This window comes from Phalacrocorax carbo, chromosome 13 (genome assembly GCF_963921805.1).
Source record: "Phalacrocorax carbo chromosome 13, bPhaCar2.1, whole genome shotgun sequence".
NCBI lineage: Eukaryota > Metazoa > Chordata > Aves > Suliformes > Phalacrocoracidae > Phalacrocorax > Phalacrocorax carbo.
This window is the reverse complement of record NC_087525.1, coordinates 11120751-11142975: the sequence shown is the minus strand read 5'-3', so window position 1 is coordinate 11142975 and position 22225 is coordinate 11120751. Positions and strand designations below refer to the sequence as shown.

Below are 22225 nucleotides of genomic sequence, written 5' to 3'. Positions count from 1 at the left end.
CAAGGTTTGATGTTGAAAAATAAAGGGTAAGTTGCAAGTCTCTTTTTAAAAGAGTGTATTTAAAGATTCGATGACAGATTGACTAGATGAATGGTCATAGATGGCAAAAATTAGTAATGTGTTTTTGCTTTCACCATATTTGAGTATAACAGATGTTAGTATGAGCTTAATTTTTTAATGTCTAATACATTCTTTCAATGTTTTAAAGATTCTTACTAGGCTTTTGCCATTTTTCATGTAATACTTACACCTGACAGGAGAAGCTTCTGATTCATTGTTTATGAAGCGAGCTTTTTAGACCTTCATCTCTGCGTGTAATGTTTCAACTCCTGCCAGCAATCTGCAGTAAAGGTTGTGTTCCACCTTAGGGTTAGATTATAAGATGATATTCTTTGTTGAGCTGGCATTTTCTTTTGCAGTTTTTGTGACTCTTGTCAGTTTAGGAAGGGTTTGGGGTTTTTTCTTTCCCAAAATTCCAGCTATGGAACAGATAGCTGAATTGCTACGAGGAGTCAGTATTATGTAGCAGTAGAAAGAGGTGAATTTTGGTGGAGGGAAGGTAATGTTTGTGGCATAATTCTTAACCTTGGTAATCAATCTGTGGTGACGAAGGAGAATTGTTTCAGAGTTTCAGTTTTAGGCTTATTTCCTACAAACCTATGAAACATGCAGATAGGGTAGGTATTAATTTTCTGGCTTTTGAAATCTGCAACGGAAGAATGAATTTGAGATTATTTTCTCCACCTTCAGTTTACTCTCTGAATTCACATGGTACTATCTGAAGATACAAACACAGAATGAAATTTGTTCTCTAGGTAGTGATCAGCTAGGAATTGGTATAATCAGTGTCTTATTTCAGGGCTGTTTTGGCACCAAAGGCAGCTCACGTAGCTCACAGTCTGTCAGTGCCAGGATATCTTTGCACTATAAAATATAAGACGGCTCCCTTTATTAAGCGTGGAACAGCTGGTACAGGTTCCTCATTGCTAAAGCATCCAGCCACACAGACCACTGTCTCCTCTTTGAGCTTTCCTCATATTCATAATCTGAGTTAGCCAGATCTTTTTTTATGAACTGTAATTCTGTTCTTGTGTTTTCTTAGGCATGGGTTTTAAAGGGAGAGGATATAGTAAAAGGATATATGTTCTTGCAAGGAAGCTGACAGTTTTAGCTGTTTGTTTTTTGGGGGTTGATTGTTTGTTTGTTTTGGTTTTTTGTGGGTTTTTGTTTGTTTGTTTATGATTTTATGCCTCAGAACACAAAAAAGCCAATGCCCTGAGCTGGAAGCGACCCACAAGGACCATTGAGTCCAACTCCTGTCCCTGCACAGGAGAACCCCAAAATTCATACCACATGTCTGCTGATGTTGTCCAAATGTTTCTTGAGTTTGTCAGGCTTGGCGCCGTGATGCCTCCCTGGGGAGCCTGTTCCAGGGCTCCACCACCCTCTTGGGGAAGAGCCTTTTCCTAATATCCAATCTAAACCTCCCCCGGCACATCTTCCTGCCATTCCCTCGGGTCCTGTCATCGGTCACCAGAGAGCATCTCTATTTCTTAAAATTATGTTGTGCCATTGTAAATGTGTTGAATGCTGCAGTACCTCACAGATGGAAACTGGTTCCTTCCCAGCTGCACCGTCTAGAAGCAGACACTATATGGTGTTTAGACAATATACGCAAGCCAAATGAGATGATTAGGTTCTCTTCCAATTTATGATAGTAGCAGTGGTAAGTTGAGACAATAATGAACTTCACATGTAGAAGATAAAGTTACTTTTGCATAGATCTCTGTCATGAGATATAATAAGTAATCTTTCCTTTCTACCAGATGACAGGCAGAAAATACTAACAAAAATGCAAATCTTCTGGGGGTAGAGAAAAGATCTGTGCTTTTTCAGAGTCATACGTATCCACTGAGAAACAGGAGGATTGCAGCAGATGTTAGGCACAAACTAGAGTTATCAAAACTGGTTACACCTTCATTTTTTTGAATCTTGCACAGATCAAATGGAGATGATCAATACTGCCTGTGTCTTTGTGTGACTATCTAGAATTTAGATTGGACTAATTTTTGAGTACTTAAACAGGTATTCAAAGGGTTTTGTTTTCTAGACTGCTATGGACATTAAAAACGTAACCCAGAAACTGAGAATGAGTTCTCTGTTGGTTGAATTTGTTCCAGGTTTGGTTTTTTTTGCTGGCTTAGAAGAAGGCAAAACTTGAAGAATTTACCCTTCATGTTAGCAAATGGCACTTGCCCATCAGTCAGAGTAGCCCTCTGTAGCTGATGCTTGCAGCTGACTCCTCTCTGTTGCATCATAACGAAAACCTTCAGAAGTGTCTTCTCAGTTGGTGAAAGAGGTTATTGTGTGTTTTCACTCCCAGCATAAGGCTGAAAGCTTCAGGGAACCATGTTCTGAACCTCTGGAGTTAAAATTTCATAGTAATTGACATAAAAATAGGATAAAATGGGTTACTTTCCTTAAAAGGAAAAGGGTTACAAGGTTTGATTAATTAAAAAAAAAAAAAGTGAAAAAGTTTGGGTTTATGCCTGGTAGTATAAATATCCAGTTATATTCTCCTGGAGGTTTTTTTGGTCTTTGGTGGAAAACTAAGCACCATATTTTAAATATTGTGCAGCCTTTGTGCTTTCATAGTGAAGGTATTCAGGAAGCTAGTAACCATTTGTAGCCTTTAAGATCCCTAAGGAGAATTTTTAATCAGCTTCTATCAATCTGGTTTAGGTTATGCGTGATTTCAAATATCCATGTTACAATATTTTCAAGCTGAATCTATAAAAGCAAAAGGAATCATCTGAAGAGGATGGGAAAGCTTCAGAGAGCTAGGGATCTGTCAAAGTGCTGTCTTCAGATTCTCTCCCCTCCTCCCTCAAAACACTTTCTCATTTGGTTGGCTTCAGAAGGGAAGTTCTCCATCCAATGCTTAAAATATTCTCATCTCCTTTAGCATTGTGTTCTTAACTTACAGTTTCTAAAAGTGTCAGGTTTTGGATCTTGTATCCTCCAGTGATGAGAACACTCTGTAACCAAGTGTGTCTAGTTTCCCTCCTGTGGGAAGACTTTGATGAGTGGCTCTTGGCAATTAAAGGTAGTTAGCAGTTTCTCGGGTGGTGGAAGGGTTGCAACAGTAATTGCAGTTTTGTCTTTGTTTCCTCTGTGATGGGGAACTGAGGTGCTGCTGACTCAGAAATGACCTGTTGTAGATTTGGTGCTGCTTGTGTTCTCTTGCCCCCCACAATGCTGTCATGACCCAAGGACACTTCCATTTACACTGGAGAAAAGCTCTTACTAGCTATATGCTCATCACTGCCAGTGTGCTGCAGAGCTTGCGCCTAAAAACCAGAAATAACTAACTTTTTGGGGGTAGCTCTTCTTTATGAAGACTAATCTTCACTTCCTTCTTGGAAACTGGTATTTTGAAAAGAAGGAAAGCAGCTGAAGCTGTTGGGGGGGGCTCATACAATTTAAAACTTGGTTTTCCATGACAGTGGGGTGTTTACTCAAGACTGGTGAGCACTGTTATTCCCAGGAGGTGCTGCAGTTTGAACTGGTACCCTGGAACATGCTGCACAGCTCAGAATAAGCGCAGTCGTCCTTTAAGCATTACAAATCAAATGTGTCAGGGATGGAAGAGAACCTGAGAAGGGTTAAATTCAGATGGTTTTAATGAGATCTTATGGCTTTTTTCTGACCTTTCATTGTTGTATTTATGTACCATATATGAAATTACTAACCTTATAGCAGTCCAGAATTGCCTGTACCAGGTGTTACAGAAGTCTATGCTGGTCACTTCTGTGTAGGTATACATTTATATGTGTATAGATATAAATTTTGTTAACGTCTGCCTTTTATTAGAAGCCTTTGGAAAAACAAGTTATGGTCTTGACTTTATAAATGGTGTTAGTTTTGGTTAAAAAAATGTCAGGGGATTAACTAAGATCATCACCTAAAATCTCTTTAACTCCCATTTGCAGGAAGTAGAAGTAAACATACCTTTGCTGTTGTTAAATTTTGATGTGTATTCCTCTAAATCAGTATATATAGTATGATTTTCTACAGTGTTTTAGTTTAATTGGTGTCTTCAATGAGTTTGAAATAAAAACACAAAATACCTACGTTAGAATCAAATGTCTTCTGCCAGCAGCACAGCCAGCGTGTCTGAGCAGCAGTGTTTGCTGTGGCTTTTGTTGGGGTTTTTCCTGCCTGGCTGATTTGTCCATTTCCTTTCTCCACTGGTTTCTTTTGCTAACAAGAGAAACAGATGAAAGGAAACTGCTTAGGTTTTCTAAGTTATTAATAAATTCAAGAGAAAGTTGGAAATGCAAAGTACCTTTTTATCAGTACTATTTTTTTAAGATACGCATATTTTTCAATCTGTTCTTGCTCCCTCTGGTGGTTCTTCTACTCAGAACATCTAACTTTGTTTTTATGTTTTTTCCATGATGTGTGTTTGTATGATTTGATATATTGGCTACAGCTGCATATGATTATTTCACTAATTCTGGAACCTAACTCTTTCAGACCGGGCATTTGGCAATGGAGACGTTACTGTCTCTCACCTCAAAACGAGCTGGGGACTGGTTTAAAGAAGAACTGCGACTTCTAGGTGGTCTTGATCATATTGTAGATAAAGGTATATATTGGAGATACTGCTCTGACAGTGTGAAAAATTAGTCAATCTTACTGTTTGCTTTTGTTAATGTTCATTTTCTGTGGTTAAAAATATTTTTAACATTGCTCAGAAAAATACATAAAGTTTCTAAAGTACATAGTTTGATATCAGATTACTGGGAAATACTAGTGACTTTAGTCTGCTGCATGGGGGATTGACAGTAGTTTTATGGTTAAGCAGAATGTGTGTAATGTTGCATATAATATGTGATATTAAAAATGGCTTAAGCTTAGCACACAGATGACTGCTACATATCTCTGTACAGCACACAAATGAACACGCTTATTCTAAAGTAAAAATCTCCTTTACAGTCTTCTAGGATTATTTTCAGGCCTGCCTGACATTTTTTAACTATATCCCAGAGAAAGTCAGCCCTTCAAGAAGAAATGGTGGGGGGGTTGTTTACTTATTTTTTAAAGATATGCCTTGGTCAGGTTTTTTGGATCAGCATCTCTCAGATAGGAAGAGGGACATTTCTAAAATCAATTCTTGAGCTGAATAAAGCTTGGTCTTAAGCAAGCGTAGGGGTGGACAAAGGAAGGACTGAAGAGATGAAAGCATTCAACTTGCACACAGTTTGACTTGTGAAGTGTGGGGAGTGCACGTGCTGCATTTTTTTTCCTCTTCTACAAAACGGTGCATTGCAGTTAAGGAACAGAGCCATGTGCTGTACAATCTCTCGGCGTCAGTCGAAAATCAGATGCACAGAGAGGTGATTGGTGGCAACGATGACAAACTTGTAAAGCCAAAACTGTAAGGGTTGTTTTTAATTTACTTGGAGAAATGAAAAATTTTGGAATGCTGATCGTGTCTTTGTGAAAACACGGTTGATAGCAACTCTGAGTAGCTCGTTAGTTTGAACACTTGGCTTTTGAAGGTCTCTTACTGATAGCAGAAAACAACTTCTTTTTGTTCTTTAGTTAAAGAATGTGTGGATCACCTAAGCAGTGATGAAAATGAAGAGAAATTGGTTGCTTCATTATGGGGTGCAGAAAGATGTTTACGGGTCTTAGAAAGTGTGAGTATGAGCAGATGCATTTTTTGAAAACTGCATTTTCTCAACTAGACTGTTGCAATGTTACATTCTTTCAACAAATCGTTATGTAATAACACTATAATGTTGATTATTTCTTTTACTAACTTTCTGATGTTCGTCACCATTACTGGAATGCTTGTTTGAAAATGTCTCTTACCGTTCTGCATGTATGTACAACATTGCAAGTTTATTTTTGGTAAGAATAATGGAGTGTAGGGTGATGCTTTTTCTTAAGTTCCTACTATGGATGATGTTTTGGAGGCATGAGTTTAATCCTCAAGTATGTGTCTGGCAATAACACATCATTATAGAAGCGGTATTTTCTTAGAAGCAATAAATCAATGTATATTTTAAGAATTTCTACTTTCAAACATCAGCTGGCTAAGCACTGAAAGAGAAGACTACCCTGAAAGTCAGGCTAGTCCTGTAATCAGTTGAATGTGTATATTGAGATGGTAAATATTTTTTTATGAGAACTTTGAACAGAATTAAAACACATGGTACTTTTTGAGAAGCTTAATTGACAAGAATTGTGAGCATATGCTTCTCTACAGTGCCTGGCTTTGAGTTTTGTACTTGTTACTAGTGTTACGCTTCTGGTACTGTGATAGGGTAAGCAAGCAGGAGAGTGTTGTGATGTTGTAGTAATACATCTCCACGCATCGTAAGGCAGCGCTCGGGTGCAGGGTACAGGTCAGTGAATCTTAATGACACCTTAAACCCAAGTCAGAGGGCCAATAGCTACAGCAGTAACTTGTTCACTAAAGTAGGAAGACAGACTCAAAGATAGTGTAAAAGTAAGCTAAAGGCTGAGAAAGATGAACAACTTGTGAAGTACTACAAGGGTGCCTACTTAAAAACAAATGGCCCCTAGCTCTCTTCCTGCCTTCTGAACAGTGAGAGAAAAATTTTAAGATGCAATTTCTGCTTTTATGTTTGATAGATGGAAATGCCGAGCAACAGCACAAGAGCTTTGTTTAGTGGTAGAATATTCAAATTTGAACCACGTAAAGGGTGGCTTGTGATGTAGTAAGATCCTTAGGGACTTGGGAGAGACACCAAGAATCAACACCCCAAACCATGCAAATTTAGGAGAACTTCTACTGTTTCTGAAAATTGATTCTGAATTTCAATCAAGGGAGTCAATTAAAAACTTGATTTTTATGGTTGGATGCATAATAAGGTCTCAGGAGTAGAGTTGATGTCAAGTCCTAAAAAAAACATTACTTATATAATTGCATTCTGTGTTATATTTTTGTATATATTTACTTACACATATACGCATACGCACTTGGGACACTAGTCCCAGGGTATAGATTCAGGGTGCTGCTGTGGCAGAACATTCTGCCACATGGTTTCTGTACTTATGTATCCGGGAAGATGGTTTTATCTTCAGTGCCACAATTTTGTGTGATTAATTACAAGGTGAAAACTCCAAGGAAGTAGTGGACAATAAGTGAAAGTTTACACTCGGTAATGGCTGAGAAATGTGAAACTGAATAAAGTGGGGTGATGGTAAAAGTGAATGCTTCTCTCTCGAGGGAAAAAAAGTCCCATTTTTAATATTACTTTCTCCTCACCTTTTTAGGTAACGGTGCATAATCCAGAAAATCAGAGCTATCTGATAGCATACAAAGACTCGCAACTCATAGTCTCCTCAGCTAAGTAAGTTGTAACAAAGAGACACTTCCGCAAAGCACTGCATGTGATCGGGCAAAAAATAAATTTGTTAAACCAGAAGATGCTGGGGGTGGAGAGCCCCTACTTTCCACTGTTGTTTTCCATTAAGTAATGCTAAAGTTAACTTAGATGAGGGTGTGGGTAACTGCCCGAGCACTACCAATATGTAGTGCTACTCTTGTTGGTCCCATAGAAGCTGCAGACGGTGGATTCAGCTGCTTCTGTGCCAATCTAATATGAACACAGAAGAGGGCAGTTGGGCAGCTACATTTATTTATTGTGTTTTCATTATGCTTAAGTGTTTAATGAAATGGAGCATAACAGAATTGACAATGCTGCTAAGAATTAAAATAGTGAAATTCTGTTCTTAGCTGTTCTCCCTGGCAAAGAAGCTTGTACAAACACCTCTAACCCACTTACCAATCTGGGTGAGGTCTCAGTTGACCGGCAGAGATTGTATCCCTCTTGTACTGCTCTTCGTAAGAGAACAAATTAAGCTGAAACTTGGAATCTGCAGACCTCAATGGAAATATAATTTCATGGCTGTAGGTTAGATATTTTGAGTATTTATTTAAATTAAAAAATACAAACCCAAAACAAACCACAGTTTACTCTGCTATTTAGATCAATATATATTTTTCACACGTTTAGTTTTCTTTATAATTGAAATCAGAATTGTTGGTTTAACACCAAACTAATGCCATGCAGTAGAATTATGCCTGTAGTCCAGTAGTGTTATGAGATTGATTTTTTCCTGCTAGGAAGTCACGTGTCATTTATTTATTTCTTACAGAATGAAAATAGCTTTGAGGCCAGAACAAGAGAACATTTAGATAACACTGTCAAAATAATGTTGTGCCTTGATGGTTAGAGGATATGAGAGGCTGGGTTTGTAGGGAGGGGGCTGTATCTTTTGTAAGACCATGTGATGAAGTTGGAAAGAAAAATCAACTTTAGAAATCTCAAGCTGATAAAGTTGCAAGCCACAAAGCTCTCCTGGGTTTTGTTTTCACAATTTTAGTTGAGCTCATGAAAGGTTTTAGGGGTGATAAGTTTATTCTCTCTCCCTACAGGCTGGTCACGTGGGCATCAGAAAAATTCTGCATAAGCTCTGTATTTGGGGTTGCTTGTTCTTTGCCCGCCCCCCCCCCCCCCCCGGTGAAACAAGTATAAAGGTGGAATGTCCTTTATATTGTGGAGGTAATTTTGTTCTGCATCTTCTCCCTGCAGAGCACTGCAGCATTGTGAGAAGTTAATCCAGCGATATAATCGTGCTGAAGACAGTATCTGTTTACCAGACAATAAGCCTCTGCCTCACCAGAATGTAACTAACCACGTGGGTAAAGCAGTGGAAGACTGTATGAGGGCCATCATTGGTGTCTTGCTCAACCTGACAAATGATAACGGTAAAAGAAACACAAAAAATTTTGCATATTCTATGTTAAAGCATCAAATGAAACATTAATGAAAACACTTCTCTTATATTGATTATGGCTTTTCTGTGTACAATGCCGTAAAGGAGTTATGCTTGGTCTATGGTAATCCGTAATTTGTCTTTGCAAATTGGATGAGTAATTGTGGGTATTAAGTGTTAAGATGGGTGCTTTGGCTAAGAGTCCCCTTTGTCTTTAGGGCCGAAAAGTTTTTATCAATCTGCTTATGATTTAGGCTCTATTGTCATAAAAATGAGGATGTTCAAAATTGAGCCTCTGAACTCTTTTTTGTTTACAGAATGGGGTAGTACAAAAACAGGTGAACAGGATGGTCTGATAGGCACAGCTATGAATTGTGTGCTTCAGGTTCCAAAGTTCCTACCTCAAGAACAGAGATTTGATATTCGGGTGCTGGTAAGCTGTTGTATTTGTTACGTTGACATAAAGTGATTTGCCCCCTTCTTGTGCGTTTAACTACTCCGGTTCCCAATTAAGGAGCAGCCTCCGCAGTTTTCATTGACCATATAAATACTTAGTGAGGTACTTAAAGAAGGTTCCTGTAAGTATTGGGTGGTTTTAAGCTCTAACCATTTTCCTGTGTTTGGTGGGAAAAGCGCACTGCTAGACGAACAAAGAGATGTAGCTAAGTAAATCTGTGAATTATCTAGTTTTCAGATGTCTTTTCAACTTCAGAAATAGGGTGGATGTTACTGTTTGAGATAAAGGCTTTGTCAAATTTACCTCAGCTTATGTAAAATGGGTCTGTGAGGCTGAAATAGCAACAGTGAAATTGTGTACGTGAAGGGTCTTTTAAGAATATAAGCTAAAGCTTATATTTGAATCCCTATCTGTATTTGAACCCCTAATCTGTAAATGAAATCTCATCTTCAAATATTTTTTGTGTTCACAATTGAAAAAAAAAAAGATTCCCGCTTGCGGGATCTCAGTTTTGTCTCGTATTTCTTTAAATCCTGATCCCTCTGTCTATCAAACTGTTTCATAACTTACTAACACACCTTTATGCTCAGAAAGGTAAGACCTAAAGAAGACATTTATCTAGATAGATTTCTTTTTTTTTTTGCTAAATTACCCTTTTTTAAATGTGTGTAATCCTCTTTGACTCTCCAATTCTTGCAGGGATTGGGTTTGTTGATCAATCTAGTAGAATACAGTGCTCGGAACAGGCACTGTCTTGTCAATATGGAAACATCATGTTCTTTTGACTCATTCTGTACGGGAGAAGGAGATGATAGCCTAAAGATAACTGGACAGATTGATGCTGTTCAGGCTTTAGTGCAGGTAAGAAATGTGTTTTTCCTCTCATAGTTACCATTTCTCATTATCAGGCTGTCAAGGGGGAAGGGAGAACTTCGCAATGAAGATTTGTCAGAGTTTTTTTGTGTTCAGTATTTTGAGCAGTGAAGGAGAGTGCTGCTCACAACTTTGACTGTCTCAGTACTGTCCATGACAGAAACGGCTTTGCTGGTCAGAGACAGTGGTGTCATTATTACAGACATCCAAAGGCTGCTCTCATGCTCCATAAAGCTTTCTTGTTCCTGTGTAGTTTATTTCTAGCTTTCTTGTTCCTAAATGGTTTGCTTCTACTTTTGTCTTAAACCAGCTGTAAAAATTGTAAGCTACTCTTGTCTTACATACTTTACTTCCATAGATTATTTTAAGTACTCTTCTTTGGGAGTTTGCAACTTTAAATTTAAAAAAAAGTCATGCTTTATAAGAGCAATAAAATATAGATGTAATGATTATGGATGTGAAACAGCATTCTTAAATGTTGTATTGACTGACTTGTTAAAAAAATCCACCGATAACTTTGGTGAATGAGTTGCACCATGCAAGCTAAAATAAATGCAAGGAAATTACAGCCTTTTTATTTCAATTGAGATAATTTGGTGGATGTTTTTAGCAGTTCTTCTAGGTAACTATGTGAAATAACTGTCCGGCAGCAGACAAAAAATCAACAATAAAAATAATATTAAATACCTTAAATATTGCTTTGCAGAGCTGTATATTAAAACTGGTGGTTGTAATGTCTGGGAAATCATTTGCAAGATATGAATGCACAGTATGAGATTGCTGGTTCAGTTGCATTCGTGATAACTCATTTTATATTACTCTCTGAAATTTTTACATTTTACTTACCATGGTAAAACCTGAGAGAGCAACGAGGGGATAGCTAGCATGGAAAGAAAATAAGGATTGGTAGAGAACAAAAATGGACGGGAAAATATGGCAACTTTTATTCTTCAAGCTGTGTCTCAAAGGAAACGATTAAACATTTACGATGCCCAGGAGGAGCCTGCCAAGTGGTTCAGCACTGGGGAGGGAGGGAGGCCTTTTCTGGAGAGCACAGCATTAGTGTTGGGGTAAATTATATTTTCCTTTGAAGAAGAAAAGGCTATTGTTACAAAAAGTATTGGAGACTAACTCTACTGAGGGGTGAATTGCAAAGGGGAAATAAACTTTCAAGTATTAATTCAATATGTTTAGGGTTTAATTTATAGCAGAAACTCTCCTGAAATTTTCTCCATTAGCTTTTTCTTGAGCGTGAGCGAGCAGCACAGCTGGCCGAGAGCCAGACAGACGAACTGATTAAAGAAGCTCCTACTGCTCAGCATGATAAGAGCGGGGAATGGCAAGAGACAAGTGGGGAGATACAGTGGGTCTCCACGGAAAAGCCAGATAGTACTGAAGAGAAAGATAAGAAGGAAGAAGATGATGAAGAACTTGATCTTAATAAAGGTACGTTGTTTGGTTGTGACGAGCTCACAAAAGGCAAAGAGCTCTGATTGCATAAATTTCCACCTTGTCCTCTGCTTCCTATCTACATGCAGTCTCCTGGGCTGAGATTTCCTCAGCGTATCCCCAGGCGAAACTGTCACGGATCATAGGTGGGAGCGGTTCAGAGTTGAAGCATGAGAAGTGGGAAGAAGTTATGCTACTTCTTATTTTCTTAGTAGTGCCTTCTATCGCCCTTTAAAGAAAAAAAAACACCACACCAAAAAAAACCACAAAAACCCAACAACAACAACAAAAAACAACCAACAAACCAAACAAAAAGATCAAAACAAAACCAAAAAGAACCCCCACCAAACCTTTCCACGGACATTCTGTGTAAGAAATATTCTGGAAGGGATGGCTTTTAGGCCTTTATCTTGTTCTGAAAAAGTCCTTGAAAGTTACCTGCCTTGACTTTGTTTTCTGGGGTATCAGACATGTTTTTGTTTCATGCTCCTTTGGGTTTGTGATGTTTCTTTTTTTTTTTCCCCCTCCCCTCCCTATTTGCACATATGCTGCTTCTGTCTTTATCTTCTTTGTTCTGAGTTTCTCTTGCTCCATCGGTGGTGTCTCAGGTACCTGTGTAACGCCTCGATGTGCTGCATCTTTGGTAGTTTGGTCCAGGAATTTGAGTATCTCTAAGCTGAGTATGTAGTTTGGCTTTGGAAAATGTATCAGGTCTGAAACATCAGTCCTTCTTGTTTAATGTTTTGATAGTAGGTGCAGTGTATTACTTGAAATAGCGTTTTAATCTTCTAATAGTAGGTGCGGTATATTACTTTCTCCAACCTTGCTTTATATCCTTCCTCCTTTTTGTAGCTGTGTCAACTGGTGTCTGCAGCTATTTGTGGTTTGCCCAAACATGCTGAGTCATTAGCAGTGCGCTGTATCTGTTATCCTTAATACCATAAACGTCTTTTGGTGGAAGTGTTGCTGTCTTATAGTATCACATGAGAGTTGTATTGGGTGTGTTAGGCATACAGTTTGCCCATTAAAATGACAATTAATAAAATACTATGCAATGCAATGAGCTGAAAGCAAATGAACGCCATTTTTCTGTTCAAGAATGTGTTGCCGAGTTAGTAAGTATGGCGTTTGTCCTATTTGTGCCCTGAAGCCTCAGTTCAAAAGCTTGTTCTGTTTGAGAAAAAAGAATTCTGAAAAGTGATAATGAAAGATTGTATCTGAAGCAGTAGAAGATACCAGCTGCTTAGAGAACACAATACACTCGGTTGTCTCTCTTTACAGCTCTTCAGCATGCTGGGAAGCACATGGAAGACTGCATTGTGGCCTCATACACAGCGTTGCTTCTAGGCTGTCTCTGCCAAGAGAGTCCAGTAAGGGAATAAATCAATAACTTTTAAGTCCAATACAATTTTTAGTGAAGTAATAATCTGCAGTATTGAAATGGGTTTATTAAATTTGAGTTCGATGTGAGCTAATACATGGATGAAGCTGTACTGATGTATCTAGTTCTGTGAAAAGTTGCCAGAGGTATTCCATCCAAGACAAACTTTCTGAACATCAGTATGTTTATTAAAAACAGTTGGAACTGAATATTTAACCTCTTGTGCCTCTCTCCCCTTTGCTGTTAGTCTTGGCCAACAAATGAACTTACTTCAGAAAGGCGAAGGAAACTTGGCTTGCCTGTTCTGTAATTATACAAGCTTGCTTCACTTCTCGGTAGTTTCAATAAGCATGTTAACATCAGACTTGTTTATTCTTTTTTTTTATCAGTCTGCTTTGTTTTGTTTTTTCCTCCACTGAAATGACATGAAATTGTATATGTCCATATTAGTTGAAGATGATTGCCTCAGATTGGAAATACATAATAGAAAGCTGTAGTTAAAAATATGGAACTCTAACAGCCGAGAACTTAATAAACTCTGCTGTCAAATATATGCTCAAATGAAAATGAGGTTCAAACCTGCCTTTAGGCTTGTCTGAATTCACCATGATGGCAGAAATGGTCGTTAACATGCTGTTCTGTACCTTTTGACTGGCAAGCTTCTGTACCCTTTTAGTGTTTGGAGTGATACTGACAACAAGTTCAGTAATTCTCAACCCTTAACAGTTCTAAAGGGAGATTCTGCTCCATGTCAGGAGAGTAATCTGGTGGGGTTCTTAGCTCTTGATAATCTTGTATGTCCTGGGGAGATCTGACAATGGTCATGATCTTTAATTAAAAAAAAACCCAACCAAACAAAAACCAAAATATTTCGGCACTTAAACACCATAAACATACGAGTATTGTTTGAGAGAGACTTAAATTATAGAGATGACAGCAAAAACCATCTTAATAATGCTGTGAATATACTTTGTCTTACTGTATCTGACATGCAGAGTAATGTAGGTCTGTGTTGGAAAAATATTTCCCAAATTAAAATAGATTGTTTTATTTCTTAGATCAATGTGACTACTGTGAGGGAGTACTTACCTGAAGGGGACTTCTCAATAATGACTGAAATGCTCAAAAAATTTCTCAGTTTTATGAATCTTACTGTAAGTAATACATATTTTAAATTGATGTATGTAGATACTTTTGCAATTGTGTTTTCTGTTACTGGTCCGTACATTTTTAGAAGCATTCAACATTTTTCAGTTCATGCCTTTAGAAAAGCACAGGATGATTTTTCTGTTTTTAAATACTGAAAACCCATTTGTCTGTCACTGTTTGGGTAGTAAATGGAGCGAAGCTACTTGCATTCCATTTGATTTTGTGGCTGGTCAGGAAAATATTTCTGAATCCTCTGCCTGAACCTAATTGCTTTTACTGATATATAATTCTAAATACTAAAACTCTGAAATGAGCATAGCTCTCAAATATTTTCAAGAGATATTACAAATGCTTGTTTGTTACTTCTGTTTTCTATTACATTTTCCAGTGTGCTGTTGGAACAACAGGCCAGAAATCTATCTCTAGGGTGATTGAATACTTGGAACACTGCTAGATACTTAACTTCCGCTGCAGGCACTCTAATGCTGGAGCTACCCTTAGACAAAAGAAGAAGTCATGAAAGAAGTCCTTGACGGATATACCAAGAGCATTCATCTGTGTCATTCGTGTTCGGATTTTTAAGGCTACCTGGTCTCTTAACCATGCATTCAGCATTTTCTAAAAGACAGTTACTACATCAATCTGCAACTATCAAAAATGAGGGGAAAAAGGTTCTGAGGAAAATAAATAAAGAAACCGTGCTGTTTATGATGCAGTGCAGTATTTAAATATTTTCTGGCAGGGTTTACCCTCCCTATCTTCTTTTTTTCTTGCTTTGTTCGTGACAAGTTTCAAGGGGAAAAACTTGCTGCTGATAGTGCAACTGCTGTTTACTGTTGAGCCACTGTTTCATGCCAGCCAGGTGCAAAGGCAGCTTAGCTACTGAGGTATCAAACAAATGTTCTAATAAAGAAGTTCTGGACAGCAGCACCGCTCCTATTTGAGTTTAATTTGCTCTTGCTTTTTTTATTACTAGATGATTCCAAAATCATAAAATATAAATTTTTAAATACTTTTGTGATTTTAACTACTGTCTATATTTAAAATTTGTTGGAATCCAAAGAGGCGAGGATTGGATAGTTTATTTTTTATACTGTTTTGATTGAAATTAGGTTGTTGAACTATTTCTCACTTCTAAAACTGTCATGGCCCACGTACTGTAAACTGATAGACCATAACGCTTTCTAGTTCCAAGAAGCATACAAACCCATACACACACAAAGCCATTTGAGGGTATGTTATCCACAAAAGAAATAGTAACTGTAAAAAGTTGTGCCCTGTTTAAAAAAAAAAAAAAAAAAAAGGAAAAAAAAGAAAACAAAAGAAATATTAAAAAAACCACCACCTTCAATCCCAGGGTAGTTTACACTTCAAATAAGCAAAAACTTTGAAATGCTGTTTTAATTTGTTTCAAGAAAGCACTCAAGATGTATTTTATAATGCTCGATACAAAGAATTTGGATGTTTTAGGGGGAAGAATTTTAAAGAAGCTAAAACACCAATGGGGATTAATGTTTCCAGCTGACATAATCTTTCTATTTCATTCTTCTGTAGTATGACAAAGTTTAAATGCATACAACACAAAGCCTTAAATTGCTGATATAGCTAAGATTTTGTTCAGTCTGAGGTCTAGTTCACAGCAAAGCATTGTGTTTGAAGACTGAAGTGGAACAAAGAATCCCAGAAAATACATGACTTTTTTGAACAATTTTTTTCTTGCACTCATTATTCAGACCACCAGAATTGGTAATTATTTTTATTAAGCTGGTCTTGAATATTTGCAGACTGTTCCGAGATCTGCTTCATCAATATTTTTAAATACCTGTATAGGTAGTTACATCATGTTATTCCATTGAATTTGTAAAACTTGAAGCCATAAAAATATTAGTTCTATGTATAATGAGGGGGAAATAACAGGAAATCTAACCTGCTTTTAGATCTTGTGTTATCTCCATGTATAAAGTTAAGAACTTGTGCTTTTGTATCAGTGCCAGCTGTAAATTTTTTACATACAGTGGCTGCCTTCTATGTCTTCCTATTTTTGATAATGCAGATTGTTGGGAATTCTGTAAGGAAGTAACTGATTAGCGGCAAAAATCCTATGTTGGTCATACTTTTTTGCGTTTTCTCTCATCACCTTCTAAAACTTAGTGTATCAGTGTAACTTAGAAAAGTTTTTGAGGTTGTATTCCCCTTTGTTTAAAAAAAACCAACTCAGTATTGACAGAGAGGGAGAAGCTGCATGTAAATGGCCTACATCAGGAGGAAAATATTGCCCATCTGGCTTTCTGAATTTTAGAGGTTTTCACTTACAATGGGATTTCAAATTGATGATATAGCTTTCTGTGGAGAGATGGCAAAATACAGATGCGATGATGGGGGAAAGCAGGAGCAACTACCTTTCTTTGTTACACTGGTAACTGTTTGGGAATTGATTTACCTCAGTGTTTAACAGTTTTTTTAAATGTAACTAATTGTCAAGCACTGACAAATGCAGATTTATTTTTTTTTTCTTGAGGGTGGGGGGAGAAATCACCCTGTGAACTGCAGTGCATTTTTGTGTGTTAGACCCTCAAATAACTCTGCATTAAAGGGTACTTGAGGCCAACTTGCAAATTAAAGTTTTAAGGAACTTTTTTCCATTGTAAATATTTGTGTAAATACTCTCAATTGGAAATTAGAACAGTAGAGTACTTTTCTGAATCCAATCCTATTTTTATTTTATACAGTATTTCTCAGCTGTGATCTTTGGAGCAAAAGCCAACGGCAGGAAAAATAGTTTGTACCAGTTTCATGAAGTATGTCTTTGGGTTTTTGTAAATAATTTTAACTCAAATAAAATTGCTACTTTCAATACATATCTTGTCTTTTAACATGTAATAAAACACTCCTCTGATTGCAGAAGGAAGGCAGTGTCAGGTAAATTGCTGGGGGGGTGGGGTGGGGGGAGAGGAGGGAAAAAATGATAGAAGAGCACCCTGACGGTAGTGCTCAGTTTTTCACTGGCATGTTGGGACAACAGAACTCAGTGCCTGGACCTGAGGCCGTGGTCAAACCAACTAAGGCTTGACATTTTTTGGAGGTGATGCACTCAATCTCTTCACATTTGGGTGTTCTCCGTGCAATTTGCTATTGTTGGTTCAGCTGAAGGAGCATGTAACAGCTCCAAAGAGCTGCAGTTAGAATAACAAAAATATGCTAAAGCAAAGGGGAAATGAGGCAGTTGTGGTGGTGGTGATAGTTTTCACATCCTGGGGGATGTTAATGGCTTCTTTCTTCAGTGGAAAATGAGAAAATTACCACCAGCATTGTTCTGTTTCTCTATTAATATGAATGACACTTGAATTTCAGGAAGGATTTTTCCCATGGATTTTCTATTGATGCAACTAGTAGAGGTACAATATGCGGTAACTCATGAACTGTAAAGGGAGTTGAATGTGGCATCTCTTGCCACTTCAACAAGCATCAGCATAATATAACTTTATTTTTGTGCTGTAAAAGGATGTTACTGGAGTTTTGAAATATGGAGAAGTGTTATTAGTGTATGGCACTGTAGGAGGCAAATACAGCTTCATGTAAGCAAATGCTTAAAAATCAACATCTGGTAAAAGTGTTTCTTTGGGGTTATTTTGTCGGTAGATATGTGATGGAAGCATTGTGTGGATGCTTTGAGATGACATCAGCATTTTCAGGTTAACAGGACAATTGTGAAGCTTCTATAGAAGATTTGGGAGTCATGGCCTTTCACATAGATTATTTCACTTTCAGACTGTTTTGAAATGCATGATTTGCATAACAACAGAGTGATCCGGCATGATCCCTACAGCACTGACTTACCAGAAGCTTGATGTAAAAGCAGGTAGTAGTGCTGCAGATTCCTCAAGTTGCCCTAGTGGAGTTGGTTTTGTGCTGTCAGCAGATTGAGTCTCTCTGAGCAGAAGATTGGACAGTGATCACAAAGGTATAAAAGCTTTGTTCTTCCCCCTGAGCCAAGCGTCTGTGCCAAGGGTGCAGCTGGAATAGTGCGGTTCTGGTAGGGAACTGAATAATCACTGCACGGCTGCTTCTGGGTGGTCGAGAAGGCAGTGGGAATTCTCATACTGGTTTTAGGGTGTTACATTTTTTTAACTTTTTCTGTAACAGAACATTCCAGCAGGAGTTTTTTTGGCTTTTTACCATGTTTTCAGGATCGGCTACCTCACTGAATTGATAAGGATGTTTTTGGTGTCAGATGCCCTAGCGAGTGTTCCGTCTGCCCTCGTTTTTCCTTCCTGGACATCAGTCAATCCTCCTTTGAGTAAGCAGAAGTCAAAGCAGACTTGGTTAGCTGGGGCTATTACCAGGAAAGCCCGCATGGCTTTTTCAGTAATTGATACAGAAATCAGTAATTCAGTAACTAAAGGGGTACTTTCCTTGTTTAAATGGCAAGGAAAACCAAAAATGTGTATGTGAGCTCAAAAGATAAAGAGGAATTAAGTAGCTGCCTTTCTTCTGCATCAAGCCCTGCCTTACAGGATGGCTCCTTAATTGGGTTTTTGAAGCTAATGAGATTGGAATTTGCGCTGAATACTGCTAGCCAAGTGTTCTTAGAACCAGGCCAATGTAAATCTTCGTCCTGCTGCTTCTCCTCTGTGTAATATGTTAATTCGTCTTTGGGTAAAGGACACTACTGGATTATTTTAGCTACGTGGAACAGAAGCCATTCGTACATATTGTTGTTTTTACCTGCCCTAAAGGTCCCCTATCCAAGGGACTGTAACTTATGAAGACACTTGCAGCATCAGGAGGTGCGGATAGTCTTACTGTAAATAAAAGTGAAAGTTACAAATAATGCAACTGCTTGAAGTCCTTATCCAAGGGTAGATTGATTTACTTATGCCACAAGGATCTTTATTGCAACTGTGAAAACTGGACTTAAGTTGCATATATGGGTTAAGCCTCAAGTTGCCATGCTTGGTGTGAGACGTCTGTGTGTGACAGTGGGTGCTCTCTGGTGATGCGGAGGGTGTTGTAAGGAGCCCTGGAAAAAGCAGTCGTCACTGGGAGGGAAGTGAACTATGCTGGAGACTGCCTTACATTTGAAAGGCAGACGTTCCTATTTTTCACCTCCTGTCTTCCAAACGGTATCTGGAAGTCTCCTAACCCCCAACTTTTGCTACTACATGCTGAACGTCCTTTTCATCAGCTTAGAGGAAGTAAGGGCCAAAGACTTTGGTGTGATATCTGGAAAGCCAGATTACTAAATAATAAAGGGAGTTGTTGAGCCAGTAGTACCCGTTTCCCTTTATGCCCACTAATTAGACTCAAAATTCTCATCTGTCTTAGGTGATCCAGAGTTATTTAGAGGAAGGTTCATTGTTGAATAATTATTAATAGTAGGTTAAACTTTTGCAGGGTAAAATTTGGTGATAAAAAGAGGACTGTGTTTGGGGTAAAGGGAAGAATAACAGGAATTTTAGTTAGATTTACTGTTTAGTGTGGGAATTCTGTAAGTTCCCTGTATTACAACAGAAGATTTAATCATGTCTCTGCAATTAATTTTTTAAAAGTGGGGATGAAGAGTGTTAACCCAGAGCGTGGGGTGGATTAGATGATTTTAGTTCCACTTGTAAAGCCTGAACTTGTGATTGTGTCCTAGAACAACAGTTCAGTCTTGGTGAAGCAAGTGAGTAATGATAGTTCGCGTGTGTGTTGCTTTTTTCCCTGAGCTTCCTAGCCGTCACTTTACCCAGTGTATTCTCATCACTGAAAATAAAGGCTGAGAAGTGGGTGTTCCACCAGGAGAAAGATTTGAGTCAAAGGTGCACCAAAGAGATTATGTGTAATTGTGGAGATGAATATTTACCACCTGGATAAATATTTCTGTTAAAGACCCAAACCAGACTACTTCTTACCTTGTGTCGTGTTTTCCTTCAAATTCACTGATGTTTAATCCATAGAAACCAAAACTTGAGGAAAGTTACAAGGCCTACAGTTTGAAGGAAAAAAATCCCAAACACAGGTGCTAGAAATAATTTTAGTATTTTTCCAGCCAGTAATTGACCAAAGAAAATGTATTTAAGTAGCCTGTTTGATGGGAGAAGGACTTGTGAATGTGGCTGTGATGTATGTCCCAGTGGCAGTTGCTGCTGTTTGCTTTCCTTCTGCCTTACAGTGTTCTACTTGGTGGAAAGCAAACCTTGATGGAAAATAGGTGGGGGTGTGTGTGCATGCACACACACGCACATATATATCTGTATATATAGTTATTTTGTTCTTGTGCTGTTACTAGCACCTAATGCATGAAAATCAAGGTGAATGGTGTTTCTCCAGAAGTTTGAATGAGAAAGATAAGAAAGGAGTTGCTTTCGCATTAAAATGATACCATTCAGGAGCTATGCACACACCTGACTGCCTCTGTGAATGATCCCGAAGTTGTGACACTTGGGGGGTTTTTCGTGGATGCGTTGTTGGCTCTTGAAAGCATATCTGGGACAAAAAGTTTTAAAATATCCAGCCTGTGTTGTTTACTGGACTGCTGTTTCATTTGTAGTCTCTGTTCGAGTGGAATTTAAGTACACACCATAGAAAAACTTGCAGTAAGATCGCTTTGTGTCGCAGCTTTACTCTAAGGTATGAATTTAGATTCAAAAGGGTGATATTTAGGTTACTGAGCCTCAAGAAGTTGTTTAGTCATGTGTTAAACTGCTGTGTAACAGCTGGTGTCATTTTGCTGGCTCATAGTTTGAAGTCTTCATTCAACGAGGAATTTAAAGGCGAGGCTAGCTTATCCAAATTAAAAACGCCATCGTGTTTGTCTAGGCTAAAGTGCTATAATGAAATTATACTTTAGCAGCAGAAATGGAGCATTGTAAATTAAATAGAAGTGTTTGTAGTCTTGTAGTATTGTTTGTAGTCTCCTTTGCCCTAACTATTTTTAAAACCTGGCAATAAATTTTTAATAAGAAAAATTTAATCTTCCTAATGGAAAACTCCAACTGGAATTTGCGTGTTTGAGTATATTACTGCATGTCATTCATCCAGTTTTAAAATAGAGCTTCATCTTGCAAAACAACATATTTTTTAATCTGTGGTACCTTAGATTAAAAGGAGATTCTTACTGAGGATTTTGCAAGAGCAAATTTGTAGCTATTTTATCCCAGGTAATAATAAAATTTCCTCCTTCCTTATTTGGTGTAGGCTACAATGGCTCATGAAGTATCATTGCAAATGTGAGACAGAGCTAAGTATCGTATAGGATTTCAAGTGTCCTTTATGTATTCCTGTAGAACAGCAATTAAAATTGCTGGGACAAACCAGTACTCTAGAATGATTTGCTAGTCTGTTATCCATCCAGTCTAAGACTGTAAGGAAAAAAAAAAATCACTCTGAGAACAAAAACAATTTTTATGTTCTTCACAATAAGACATAAATACATGGCTATCTTAGTGTTGTCATACAATGTTAAGAGGTTTAGACAAAGATTAAATATACCACAAACGTAATTTTATTTAACACTTGTGATTAGCATTCAGAGTTTTTCAGGAGAATTGGTTTGTGCTGTTTGATTAACATATGTAATGTAAGTTCAGCTTTGTCTTATGAAAATCACTAAAATGTGCTTTGGTTTTTGAACTTTGACAGCTGAGACCAAATGAAGTGGGTCTTGAAGCACAGCTGTCTACACAATCCTACCCTTCTCTGAGGATTTTCACTGGACACAGTGTTCAAAATGCTGAATGCGGAACCTGACGCTGTTAACCTTAGTCTGTCCTGCATTACACTGGTGGTCTTTAGAGCTGAGTTCAGTCTATATCCCTTTTTCTGGGAGAAACCCTCAGCAATTTCTCAGTACATGCCTAGTTCTCAGCAAGATCAAAAGTCCTCCTAAGTCAATGCAAGCATGAGGTCGGACCTAGAGGAAGCTGGCTTGGGGAGGCACATGTGGCCAAGCCCATGCACTTGAAATCCGCTGAGCAAGACACCAGATATGTCTGAAGAAGCTGGCATGGTTACAGGGGCTTGGCTGAGGTCACTAGAAGTGGCTGTCTCGGGCTCTGGCCCAGGAGCTCAAGCTGTTCACAAAGGAAAAGTATAAGATGAAGTGGGGGAGGGTA

The 22225-nt window shown here is 38.1% G+C and overlaps 1 protein-coding gene across 5 annotated transcripts in view; it reads left to right on the top strand.

Annotated features, from left to right (window-relative positions):
• Positions 1-16987, top strand: part of WAPL (WAPL cohesin release factor) — a 76566-nt gene extending 59579 nt beyond the window's left edge. For all 5 annotated transcript variants that reach the window (XM_064464800.1, XM_064464797.1, XM_064464799.1 and 2 more), the window contains 10 exons: positions 4540-4651; positions 5611-5708; positions 7315-7391; positions 8637-8812; positions 9138-9253; positions 9977-10138; positions 11389-11596; positions 12881-12969; positions 14039-14134; positions 14518-16987. In XM_064464800.1, coding sequence (XP_064320870.1) covers positions 4540-4651; positions 5611-5708; positions 7315-7391; positions 8637-8812; positions 9138-9253; positions 9977-10138; positions 11389-11596; positions 12881-12969; positions 14039-14134; positions 14518-14583 — 1200 coding nt within the window. In that variant the 3' untranslated portion in view covers positions 14584-16987. The remainder of the gene's footprint in view (positions 1-4539; positions 4652-5610; positions 5709-7314; positions 7392-8636; positions 8813-9137; positions 9254-9976; positions 10139-11388; positions 11597-12880; positions 12970-14038; positions 14135-14517) is intronic.
• Positions 16988-22225: the final 5238 nt, after the last annotated feature.